This window comes from Oratosquilla oratoria, chromosome 14, assembly GCF_046742065.1.
Source record: "Oratosquilla oratoria isolate Oo_2021 chromosome 14, ASM4674206v1, whole genome shotgun sequence".
NCBI lineage: Eukaryota > Metazoa > Arthropoda > Malacostraca > Stomatopoda > Squillidae > Oratosquilla > Oratosquilla oratoria.
Genome location: NC_134790.1, coordinates 26,468,260 through 26,482,139, shown reverse-complemented (window position 1 = coordinate 26,482,139; position 13,880 = coordinate 26,468,260). Strand labels below are relative to the sequence as shown.

General features: G+C 37.3%; 1 protein-coding gene across 1 annotated transcript in view; it reads left to right on the top strand.

The window, feature by feature from the left end:
* The window catches only part of LOC143032601 (uncharacterized), an 80,325-nt gene that overhangs the window by 43,587 nt on the left and 22,858 nt on the right, over positions 1–13,880 (top strand). Inside the window, exons 6-14 of the mRNA XM_076197471.1 lie at positions 1,428–1,569; positions 2,445–2,509; positions 3,445–3,562; positions 4,338–4,441; positions 5,051–5,156; positions 7,987–8,214; positions 8,765–8,861; positions 9,259–9,360; positions 10,587–10,674. Of these exons, the coding sequence (XP_076053586.1) occupies positions 1,428–1,569; positions 2,445–2,509; positions 3,445–3,562; positions 4,338–4,441; positions 5,051–5,156; positions 7,987–8,214; positions 8,765–8,861; positions 9,259–9,360; positions 10,587–10,674 (1,050 nt within the window). The remainder of the gene's footprint in view (positions 1–1,427; positions 1,570–2,444; positions 2,510–3,444; positions 3,563–4,337; positions 4,442–5,050; positions 5,157–7,986; positions 8,215–8,764; positions 8,862–9,258; positions 9,361–10,586; positions 10,675–13,880) is intronic.

Here is a 13,880-nt window from a genome sequence, read left to right as displayed (position 1 = left end):
TCTCTAACTCTGTATTTCCTTTTCTCTTCATAATTCAAACTCTGAAGGAAATAGTAAAAGGCTTCAGAATGTTGATTCATTTTACCGACAGCTGTTTCAACCATTACAAATGGTCATCTTCAGGGTAATACAATACATCAATACAAACATGGGTATATAAGGCCGAGTAAAAACGGCAGGGAGAGGTCACTCGTAAGGTGGGAATCTGTCTACCCTACCGAGACGGAAAGGGTAGCCGGGGCAACTTCCCGATGTGGGATTACGTCCCGGAAGTCTGGACACAATCCCCATGTGGGTTTTTGTCCCGTGGTGACAGTCTGTATTTTCTATTGGAGGGGAGAACATGATCAGATGAAATCTGTACATTTAAGAGAGGCTTTTGTAAAGCGATGCTCACTGCCTCAGCTACTACTAAACTTCCATAATTGTTATCATGGTGGATGATTGTTGTATCCCTTATGAGATCTACTAAGGGCGGCTTTTTGTCGTGGGCATCGACAAAATGTTGGTGGATGGCTCCGTTGTTACGGTGAGCCTGCAGTCGTCTTCTTGATGTATTGTATTACCCTGAAGATGACCATTTGTAATGGTTGAAACAGCTGTCGGTAAAATGAATCAACATTCTGAAGCCTTTTACTATTTCCTTCAGAGTTTGAATTATAAAGAGAAAAGGAAATACAGAGAGTTAGAGAAATGTTCTCTTAAAATCATTGACGCCACTTGTGCTTTAGCATTTAATAGGAATATATATATATATATATATATATATATATATATATATATATATATATATATATACATACATATATATATATATATATATACATATATGTAGGTTGTTTGGGTCTCTAAATGCACAATAAATTTCTATTGAGAGTATGAAAGTAATTCAATTAACACAAACCTTGTCAGGTTGACATTAAACACTCCAGAAATATATCTAAAATGTTTTGTCAGTATTGTAAAATCTCAGGAAACGTTGTGGTCGTCAATAACAGTAATTATAATTATTAATAACCTATGATGATACATAATAACAACGAAAGGGTTTCTGAAAACCACGAATCATCAATACTATCAAAAATATATATTTTTTGTAAAAAAGAAAGAAAGAAAAAAATCTGCTGGTATCACTGGGGGCCTTGGTGTCAAATCATCATTATCATCATCATCACCATTTCGTCATCCTCATCATCCTCATCGCGTCGCCGTGATCATCACAGATTATGATGGTGACAACGACGAGATGATGATGATGATGATGATGATTTCTTATTAATTCAATATCTTACTGTATCTTTGACTCTCATTTAATGAAAAAATACACTAAATCGGTTTATTTTATGTTTCTTGCTTAAAAAAGGATTTTATCTAATGATAAAAGAAAAAATGTCTACAATTCGTGACGTGTTCATGTCGTCTTACAGGCTTGGTGCGACTTGACCGAAGTCGATGGCAACTGGACGGTGATCTTCAGAATGGTATATTCCAACTATTGGTACCAACTGAACCAAGGGCTTGAGGCATACACAAATGGTTTTTACTTGAGCCAACACGTCTTCTGGATCGGTAAATATATTAACGTAACAGCTACGGTCTTTTTGCTTTGTAACAATTTGTTTGATCACATTCGTTAGCGATTTGCTCGTGATATGAAAATGTTACAAATAATAAAAGCTTAACCATTTATATATTCATATATTCTGGAAGGTAAGTGACGAGAGTAAAGCATGTGAATATGAATATTACTAAATATTCTCACAATTTACTTTCATGCGGTTTAATGAAAGGCGAATGTAGACAGGAACTTGGAATGATATCACCAGTTCCTTGACTACAATATAGCTCTTTGAATGCTTTTGTTTTGGCCGGTGACAGACGATCTCATTCAGCTGAGGGCAAGTGTCCTATGCTCAGGGATTAGTAACGATGATGATGATGATCATTGATGATGATGATGATGGTGATGGTGATGGTGATGATGATGATGATGATGATGATGATGATGATGATGATGATGATGATGATGATGATGATGATGATGATGATGATGATGATGATGATGATGATGATGATGATGATGATGATGATGATGATGATGATGATGATGATGATGATGATGATGATGATGACGACGACGACGACGACGGCGACGACGACGATTATCATTATTATTTCCATTACTACCATTATCATCATTATAATTATAATTTTATGCAGCCTCCTGATACACCAAAAATCATCTTTCTATCCTTCATTACATTCTACAACTCACACGCTCCCCCTAAACCCCCAAAAAGAAAAACGACAAATGAAAATAAATCTAACCTAACTGAGACTGAAGCACCCAGATCAATCAAATCCAACGACGGCAGCCAGTGAGGTACATGTGGCTCCAAATATACTGTAGATGGTTAATTCCATACCTTTTTCCCCCTTTGCAGGGACCGAAAACCTGTACCACCTGATGCAGTCCAGAGGTGGAAATTCGCAGCCAAAAGTCTTGAGGGTAAGATATACTTCATGAGGTTATCATACTGGGCTATTTTTCCCCCAACCTCCGATTAGTTGGCGGTACCGCCCACCTCCAGGACTCTCCCCACCGTGAAATCGCTGTAGCAAAATATTCCATTTTCTCAACAAAAATGCATAGAATTTGATGTGATGTGCTGGAGAAAACTGATTTTCTTCCAGCATACTAGATTCCTTCCCCAAAGCTGCGGACTCCAAATCTCCTCCAACTGTCGGAGGAAAAATAGTTTAGTGTGATAACGCCTGCTATAGAATGCTGATCGCACCTTATCTTTGTCGACTGTCCTCTTCCATATGCACACATACACATATGCACACATGTAAACACGTCCACACGTATACATACACAAGTACACATACGCACGCATATATATGTCCTCAAGCGCAGATAGGTATACATGCACATGCACATATACGCACACATGTACACACACGTACATATATGTATACATACACAAGTACACATATTATAGTTATAAAACAACATTCTTTTAATCAACATAATAAAAATATAATTAAAATGTATTAGAAATTAACTCAATAAAAATATCTGACATTTTTCCTCCAGTTCTGCCAACCGTGTATTAGCATTTTCTTGGTCACCAGTCATCTAGTTAATTTAAGTAAAATAAGAATAGTTTTTACACTTTATAACAATCGTGAAGAAACAGTTTTATTATCAATCGTTCAATATATATAAAAAAAACGTTCTACCAAACGATCCAATAATTACCCTTAAGAAATGAAAGTAAAATTTTATAACTATAATATCAATATATAACATATCATAAATGAATATATAATATATATATACATACATATATGATATATTATGAAATATCATAATAAACAAAAGATAATAATTAATTGGTCTAGTAAATTAGATTGTGTTTTTTCTCCCTCTCTCGCAAGGTGGTGATGATCGACAGTTCAGGCAAACACTACCACGCCACCTACGACAATTTCAACATTGGAGACAACTCAACAAACTACTCCCTTCTGAGTCTTGGCAAATTCCATGGAAATGCAGGTAATTAATCATTTGTTTTAAGATTTGTGGGAGACTAATAAGTGATCAACTTGCATAAAAAAAAACAATGACAAGCAAAACTGGAGGAATAAACTTAGGAAAGTAATGACTGGATTCAGTGAGTAAAACAAATGAAGAACAAATGGAAAAAAGAATTAAATATTCTTAATAGGCCATGCAAAAGTGTGTTAATAGATGAATAAACAAATGAACAAATAAATTAAATAAAGCAAATTAACAGAAAAAATGAAGAAATTCCCCAGATCTCTGTAGCTGGGTATAGTGTCGAATTGTATACTCATCGCTACGTTAGACCTTCCGATATATTAATCTAGTACAACGTTTCCTAACCTTTTCCGACCATAGCACCCCCTGTTGTCATGTCTAAGCAGGCCAGTACCCCTATCTTGTTATTAGAAGGATAAAAGAAAGTGAATTGTACCGCTTGATTTATTTTCTTGATTCCTTAGAACTGAAACAAATTGACAATAATGTTTGTAGAAGAAATAAGAACACCCTAGAAAAATAAAATAGCATGGAAAAAGTCAAATATGCACAACTAGGTAATCAATGATACATATATCAATGTGATTTTGTGTCCATCATTTCCCAGCACCCCAGGTTGGGAAACGCTTATCTAGTATAAAGTAACCACTTTGTATTACCTAACCTCATGGTCCTCATGTAATAGATGTTCAATAATAAAAATGTAAGGAATATTTTGTCTATATGATATGAAGGAATCTTAACTTAGTCTTGTGCTCCTGACGCCTAGGTGACTCTCTCACGCCACAAGTGGGAGCCGAGTTCACGTGCAACACCAGATTGTATTGCTTCTGGGTCGACCAGGAGGCTTACAGAAACGACAATACCAGCGTGGTAAGTTCAGTGAAAACCTTCTGAATCTATATAAAAGACATCGTTATGCATGATAACCTGTCAACTGTATATCTGTATCTACATGAAATACGTCGTTACTAGATTTATCGAACATGGTTCTAGGGGTCTGCATGCTATATCAAGTTCGAGATTTCTTACGTAGGGAGGTCCGAAAGTAACTGAGGTCATTAAACGACAATATTTTCGTCTTTTTTTTTCGTAATGCATACGTACTGATCAAAAAGGACTCAAGCAAATTAATTCCCATGGTCTCCACTATATTTTATTAAGGTTCCATACATGTAATTATAACGATAAAGAAAAAAAAAAACAATGCTTTTTGGGGCACCTTACAGTAGGTCTTGCTGGCCAAAACAGAGCGGGCCCTCCCCATCTTTTTATTATATCATTCTTTTTATTCATTTATCGTATTTAATCTTATTTATCTTTTATTCATTTATGTATTTATATTTTAGAGAGAGAGAGAGAGGGAGAGAGAGAGAGAGAGAGAGAGAGAGAGAGAGAGAGAGAGAGAGAGAGAGAGAGAGAGAATCCCCCAGGTGTCTTGTCTTTTTTGACGTCTTGTACAGTCTTCAATCTCTCCCTCAGGCTTACCTCATGGAATACCCGAGTACGTGGCCTACTGTCACCAGAGACGCTGGCAAGACCCTTGTCAAAGCCTTCATGGAGATCCGGTACCAAGACTACGACCAAGGTGAGTGGCCAGCTACAGCTGAGAGATATAACGTCTTCTTATGGAATACTGTTTGCTAAGGGAGACTGAAAGGGTAGTGGGGGTTACTTTATTGAGGTATCCTGTAGGAAACCTCCTTGGCATTAAGAATCTCCTTTAGGCGTGAAAAAATAAATAAATAAAGAATAAAAAAGAAATAGTGAGGTCCCCACTTAAACTTAAAAAAAAAGGAAGTTGGAATGAACCACGTTGGAAGAAAGGGGAAAAAAGGCGGTATGTTTTAAATTTTGCTTCACTAAAATAATCATATTTTGATACTTAGTGGCATTGTCCTTATGTGTTGGGAAGGTTCAGAGTCAAACACACAGCAGGTCCAAGGTCTTCATGTCTGACCAAAGCTACAGGTAGTATCTCTGCTTGACACCAAGTTCCAGTAGTTTAGGTCTCCCATCACAAACACATACATTTCAACAATTTAAAAACTATCTGTAAAATATATCAAGATTATTATTCAATTCCCGTATGATATTACCAACATATTCCCTATACTCTTCAGAGTTTAGAGTTTTATCAAAACTGATGCATTGAGTATCACAGGTATCTTCATCATCAAATTGTATTCTTTCTTCATATTATCTAAATGATTAATTGATACTTCCCTAGTTTCTAAGTGTAAAATCTTGTATATATTTCCACCTGCAGAATCAATTACCCTATATGGACCTGAGTAGCTTGGTGAAAGTTTATTGTAGGGTGAATGTAGTTTGACCATGACTAACTCTCCTATTTTAATTCTAGTTTATGTGCTATTTTGTGTTGTTGGTTTTTCATTTCTTGTGTATACTCTTGCATATGTTCTCTAACTCTTTGGTGAATAGTTTGAAATGTATTTATCCTATTTGAGATATAATCATTTATATTATACACAGGTTTCTGCTCTGTAATCAATATTTCCTATGGAAGCGTTTCGTCTTCCCCCAAAATGATAAAATGAGGTGCTTCACCTGTTACTATGTTAACTTGGTTGTTCAGAGTACATTTAACACAAGGAATCCAAGTATCTCAAGTTATACTATGAGGACTTATCATACTTCTAAGACATGTAATAATTTTCTTATTTGACCTCTCTACAATTCCATTACTCTGAGGATGATTCACTAAGATATTGATCTTATGGATCTTAAATAAACAACATAAAATTTCCAAGATCTTATTATTAAATTCAGTTCCATTATCTGAAACTAATATCTTAGGTGTAGTGAAATTACAGATTATCTGATCATAGATTACTGAAGCAATTGTTTCAGCTTTCTTATTTGGAATGGGCTGTAAAATACAAAATCTTGAAAAATAATCAATGGGAACAAATACATATTTATATCCATTCTCATACGTAACTCCAATGTATCTATGTGAACTCTTTCCCAAGGTTTCTGTGGAATGGGATATGTTAACATAGGAGCAGGTTTTGGTGCATTTCATTTCACCTTAGCACATTTCAAACAATTTTCTATACAATCATACATATCTTTCTTCATACCTGGCCAAAAGTATTTGAGTTGTGCTTGTCTATAAGTTTTATCCTTTCCTGGATGTGAACTACAATCACTATCATGAAGTAACATCAATATCTCTTTTAAAAGAGTTTGTGGTATTATCAATTGATTTACTGGGCCTCTAGAAATATTTTTCCCACTTACAACTGTTTTTCTATACAAAAGTCCATTAGTTAAATGAAATTCCTCTATCTTATACCCTTTTGGTAGTTTTGGAGGATTTCCTCTTGGATTCATCAAATACTTGGCTAATGAGTCACATGTCTTATCATCCCTCTGCTCTCTTATTAGCATTTCCTCATCTAAGGTTACTAACTCATCTATGCTACAAACAAAATTGATCAACCCTGTCGTTGGTTGGCTAATGTTTCTTGAAAGTGCATCTGCTGCAATATTGTTTCTACCCGGAATATATTCAAACTTAACTTCATAGAACTGAAGTATTGCAAACCATCTTGCAAGTCTGCCCCTAATATTGTTATGCTTAGATAAGTTCTGAATAGCTGTATGATCAGTCCACACTCTGGTTGGATATCCAAGTATCATATCTCTAAAACTTTCTAATAGATATATCACTGCTAAAGTTTCCCTTTCTGTTATAGAGTAGTTTCTCTCTGCGCTATTACAAAGTCTAGGTGTGTAAGCTATTGGTTTCAAAGTTCCATTTCTCTCTTGCATAAGTATGCCTCCTAACCCTATGTCAGATGCATCAGTACAAAAAATGAATTATTGATCATAGTCTGGAAATATTAAAACTGGAGAACTCGTAAGTTTATTTTTCAACTTGTCAAAAGCTTGCTATTGTGCATGTCCCCACATGAACTTTGAGTCCTTCCTCAACAAAGAACTTAATGGATTAGTAATGTCCGCATACCCTTGGATAAATTTTCTATAATATCCTGTCAATCCCAAGAAATTTCTAACTTTTTCTACATGGTTTGGAACTTGAAAATTCTTTACTGCTTCAACCTTTGAATTTACTGTACTAAGTCCATGCCTATCTTATGTCCCAAATAAATAACACTGTCCTGCAAAAACTTACATTTTTCAAGTTTCACTTTCAATCCTGCTTCAACTAGTCTTGAGAATATCAAATCTAATTTCTTAAAGTTTCTCGCCACCTACCCCTCTATCTTCCTACTTGCCTACTACTTTATCTACCAGCCTCTTGCGCTCCCTTTCCCGGTAAAAAGAAAAATAATAACCATCCATATTTCCCGTATACCTGTTCACAAACCTTTGCGTTCTATAACTAACCCATCTCCTCTTCGTCTCTTACCCCCGTTGTCTTTCAGCCAACGCATGTCCTACCGCCATTGTCCATAATCCAGTCGACAGTACCGAAACATTGAGCTTCGGGCGATCAAGAGACGTCGGCGCAGTTATCACCTACTCCTGCCTCGAGTACCTCTTCTTCGAGGGCGTGCCAGGGGGCAAAAGAACCAAAGAGGGTAATGCCACGTGTGAGAGAAAAGATGACGGCACATTGGCATGGTCCTACATCCCTGTGTTTCCCTGCACGCGTATGTTTTTTTTTCGTGACAGTTTTTGCTTTTTCCTCTTTCAAGATTACTGATGCATTCGCTCTTCAGAATGTCTTATTACAAAGTCTCAGTGTCCTCACCTTGCATTTATTGTCGTAATATTCGTAAAAGTAACACACACACACACACACACACACACACACACACACACTACACGGCTCACTTGTGGGGCGAATAGTGTCGCAGTCCGTCCGTCTGTGGTACCAAGATCGCACCCCGTTGGCCGTTACCTTTCCCCTGTATTAATGGCGTGGGCGTGTCATATGTGTAAAACCACAGCATCACCTGCAGATCAGATTATACGAACATTAATGCTCTCATCTAAGAGGGTAATAGCTGTCGATCATGAGTCCAACACGTGATCCAAAACAGTGATGATACACACACATAAACACGCTTTCACACACACACACACACACACACACACACACACACACACACACACACACACATTATATATATATACATATATACACATAAATATATATTATTCTTTTTCTTTATTCTGGTTTTACTTCGTTCCGGTCAGTCGTATGTCCGGACGGTTTCGTCGCCGGCAATAAGAGCAACAAGTGTTATCACTTTTCTCCTGAGCCCAGCCAGAGCCTCACCCATGCTGCCACCATGTAAGTGTTCAGTGTTCAAGCATGTGTGCGTCCGAACATATGTGTGGGTGCGTGTACATTTACTTTACAACTTATATGTTCACAACCTATGATTCTGTGATTGTGCGAGAGCATGGTTTGTGTGTGTGTGTGTATGTGTGTATGTGTGTGTGTGTGTGTGTGTGTGTGTGTGTGTGTGTGTGTGTGTGTGTGTGAGGGGTGTTTTCAAACAAACCTTAAACAGATTTAAAAAAAAACTATATTTTACAGACGAATGTCCTCTTGAACGTTCCAACATTATCAGAGACATAGTGTTGAGGTTTGCTACAATTTATTCTGTAAAATCCATGACATGCAAATACTCTAAGATAAACGAAACGCAAATAACCTCTTTTTTCTTCTTCTTCCTGGTTTCCAGGTGTTCTCTCAAAAATTCGACTTTGGCCATACTCAAGAACGTGACCGACTTACTGACACACGGGATGGACGGCGTTTCTTACCTGACAGCGTACATCAGGAGGTACTTAATGGCTTCCAGTGGATGCGAGGTCTGCAATTGGGTCTAAGAGGTCGAGGCGCTAATTAAAAGAAGCCTAAGAACGGCAACAACAACAACAACAACTGTCCAGGATGCAAAACTTCATCCTATACTATAGAACACGTTATGGAAAAGTACACTGTACACAATCACACACGCCAACAACACAACATTACTCTACAAGGGGTTTGTGGGAAAATCCAGTCCCAACCGTGGCGTTCCTCAGGGAAGCGGAACTACTCGGCTTGACGCAACAACAACAACAACAACTGTCCAGGATGCAAAACTTCATCCTATACTATAGAACACGTTATGGAAAAGTACACTGTACACAATCACACACGCCAACAACACAACATTACTCTACAAGGGGTTTGTGGGAAAATCCAGTCCCAACCGTGGCGTTCCTCAGGGAAGCGGAACTACTCGGCTTGACAGTCTCGGGAACAACAACAAAAACAAAACAACAACGAAAACAACAACACTTGATAACATCTTATGTTCAAGATCATCAATCCACACCTATTCCTTAAAGATGATCTTTCGGACACAGAATCTCTCATTAGCAAAACCCAGTCTTCCTGCCCGTCCACACAGTTTTATTGATTCATTTTCTAGAATTAGTATTTTTCTGTGGACTCACCACTCATTTCGAGTCCTTTCTTAAATATAAAGAAGAAACAATTCTCCAGATTTCTAAAACCGTCTTAGTGTTTCTTAATCTGGGGTGCTGGAAAAAAAAAATTCCCTTAAAATAACGTGGCACCCTGGACCTAAGTATAGTGTGTGCCGAGGTCAGAGGGGTACGAAGATAGAAGGGCCGGTGAAACCACTAATCCCTTCCTTATCCTGAGTGTTGCCATCGAGATAAATAAAATCGCCCGGCGACAGAAAAAATCAAATCTACACGGCACAAGTTTTATTTTCTACTTTTACTTTTTTACGAGACATACCTCCTTCACTAAAACGAATAAAATCTCCTGGCGGCTGACAGTAAGAAAAAAAGTCTCCCATCCGATAGTGAAGGGTGTAAAGATGGAGTGGGGTTAGTACTACCTATCATTACTGAAAGTCCTTGACTCTAAGGACTCTTGAAAGTCAACTTTCCACCATTCCCAGTTATCGCTGTTGGCATGACAACCCAAAACATTGAAGAACATCTTTGGTAATTTTGTAAAATTTATATCTATTTTTTCTCCATGTTCCAGAGGGACTTATATTTACGCAATTACTCCTTCGCTCAGTGAGCTGGATACGGCTGGATTCTCGTGCAATTCGACTATTAGCCAATGTTCGGTGAGTACGACGCTACGTAGCATCTCCTTCCCGCCTTTCCACCTACCCCATGTACTACCAACATTCTTAAAGTACGTATGCTCACACACGTACACACACATGTATGCACATTCATACGCATACACTATCTTTCATCCTTACACACTCACACATACCTGCACATACACACACGTACTCTTTTATATTCTGACATGCATAAACACACACACACACGCACATGCACACACACACTCAACCACACACGACTCGATGGCGCGGTGGTTAGAGTTTCCGGCCGCCACTACGGCGGTCCGGGTTCGAATCCTGCCCAGGGCTGAAATTATTTCAATATCGCTGCGCTGCGGGGAGTTGGGTGTGTGTGTGCGTGTAAGGTCACAACATTACCATTAGATGGGTCATATGTGAGTTAAGAGCTCTCCTCAGGAAAGGAAATAATACATAGGTATCGTTAAATGATAAACAAACAGGTAAATAGTAAATAATAATAAATTGACAAATAAATAATGATAAATGGAAATCAAGCAAATAATAAATAAACAGAAAAATGATAACAAACAAATAATAAAATAATATGAAATAAATGGCAGTCATTACAGCATCTTGCTTAAATGTTTATCTAAACGAATCTTGAAGCTTCGAACTGAACTACATTGCGCTGCCTGTGCGGGAAGTTTATTCAATTCATTAACTACACGAATGACGAAGATGTTTCTACCTACTTCCAAATTAAATGTATTTCCTGGCAGTTTGAGACCATTATTTCTTGGCAGATTCTCATTCAGTGTAAGAATTTTGTAACTTATGATGTTGTCAATCCCCTGAGTCTACGCTTTTTTTTTAGGAAAAAAAAGATTCATATGTTTTAGTCGATTTTCGTATGATTTATTTTTGATATTTGGAATCAGCTTTGTGGCTCTCCTTTTGTACTTTTTCCGATCTGTCAATGTCTTTAATGAGATTCGGTGACCATACAGAAACAGCATATTCCAAATGTGGAAGAGCTAACGATTGTTAATGAGAGATGAGCTTTTGAAGTCAAAAGATTGCGCGATCAGTCCTAGAATCTTATTTGCTTTCTCAGAGGCTGAAATACACTGCTTAGACGATTTGAGATCGTTACTGATAATTACCCCTAGATCCTTCTCACTAACCACTTTTGTTAACGAATTTCCAAATAACTTGTAATCGTACTTACTGTTATTTTTACCTATGTGCATAACCTTGCATTTACATGTGTTAAATTTCATTAGCCGCTTTTCAGACCATTGCTGTAATTTATCTAAATCTTCTTGAATATCTAATTGATTTAAGTGATCATTTCCCATCCCGCACAATTTTATATCATCAGCAAATTTTGACACAATATATATCATTTATATATACTATGAATAGAAGTGGCCCAAGAACGGAACCCCGAGGAACTCCACTCGTAACATTTTTCCATCTAGAACAGGGGTTCTTAATCTTTTTTCTCCAATTCCCCATTTTTTAGTGAGCCAACTCTCAATTTCCCACCACAGCATCGGTGACAACAAGAAGACACCAGACACAAACAAAAAGAAACAAAAACACACCGATAAAAAAAAACTGGTTCTTCTGTCCGACCGGTCATTCCCCACTTGGCAACTCCTCCATTCCCCACCAGTGGGGAATTCCCCACAGGTTAAGAACCACTGATCTAGAAGTTTTGTCATTTAAAACAACTCTGTTTTCGATCATTCAACTAATTTCTAGTCCAATTTAATAGGCTGCCACTTACTCCGTGTGGACGGTATCAAAAGGTTTTGCAAAGTCTAAATATATTAAATCTATATCGTTTCTTTTGTCATAACTCGAGATGACTGTATTGTAGAATTCGAATAAATTAGTCACGCAAGAACGTTTCCGTCTGAATCCATGCTGGCTATCATTTATCAAACAGTTACATCTCTGATGATAGTTTCCATAATTTTTCCTACGATTGAAGTCAAGCTTATAGGCCTGTAGTTATTTGGTTTCTTTTTGTCGCCTTTATTGAATATTGGAGTGACGTTAGCTAGCTTCCATTCTCTTGGGACATCTCCGGATATGACGGATTTCTTGAAACAACAATCTCATTTTTCATTTTCTTTAAGATTCTTGGATGCCAACCGTCAGGCCCTGGTGTTTTTTTAATTTTGAGTTTCTCTATACACCTTTTAATTTTTTATTTTGTTATATTTACCGTAGTAAGTTTACCCTAGACTTTTCACAGGTTTCAGTTTGGAGTTCACTTTGAGGTGTTTCGTTTACGAATACTGAGAATAATTGTTTATAATATTACACATTCCTTCGTTTGAATATTCAAGTTGACCGTCAGCAGATAATAGTGGGTCAATGTGATTCCTAATAACATTTTTATCTTTAATGTAACTGTAGAATTCTTTGGAATTCTCTTTGGATTTATCAGCGATATTCATTTCATATTGTCCAGCTCCCTTTAGCTAATATCTTATTACTAGAAGGATCAAGGAAAGTGTATGGATGCATCGCTTTCCAGTATCCACTATCATCGCGTCCCAGTAGCCCAGGTTGCGAAACGCTGATCTAAAGAATACAGAGGGTAGTGACCAAACAGGTCCTCAACTTTACAAATAAAATGAACGAAGAAAGATTCAAAGAATTGGGCCTACCAAAGGGAGAGAAATATGTGAATTGAGTGCAATGTTTGTGTCTTGAAAACAGCAAACAAAAGCAATGAGAGAACCTCTAACTTCAGGGTGAGAGAGTCACAAGAACAAAGTGACAAAAATATAAAGTAAAAATACGTTGAAGTGACATAAAAAACACATTTTTCTCAACAAAATAGTATAACCCAAGTAACCCATAAGCGAATTAAAAAATAGGTATGAGAGCTGGAGGAAAAGACGAAACCCCACGAGAGTAGATTCTTTCCTGTACATAATAAGGAGTAAATGCATTTACACACACATACAGACACACACACACACACACACACACACACACACACACACACACACACACACACACACACACACAGAGAAAGCAACTTAAAAGAAAAAATACTTGCAGTGTGTGTGTGTGAGTATGTATGTATGTGTGTGTGTGTGTGTGTGTGTGTGTGTGTGTGTGTGTGTGTGTGTGTGTGTGTGTGTGTGTGTGTGTGTGTGTGTGTCCCCATCCAGACATATAACAGCATAAGCATACTTATTAAAAATATTCTGTGC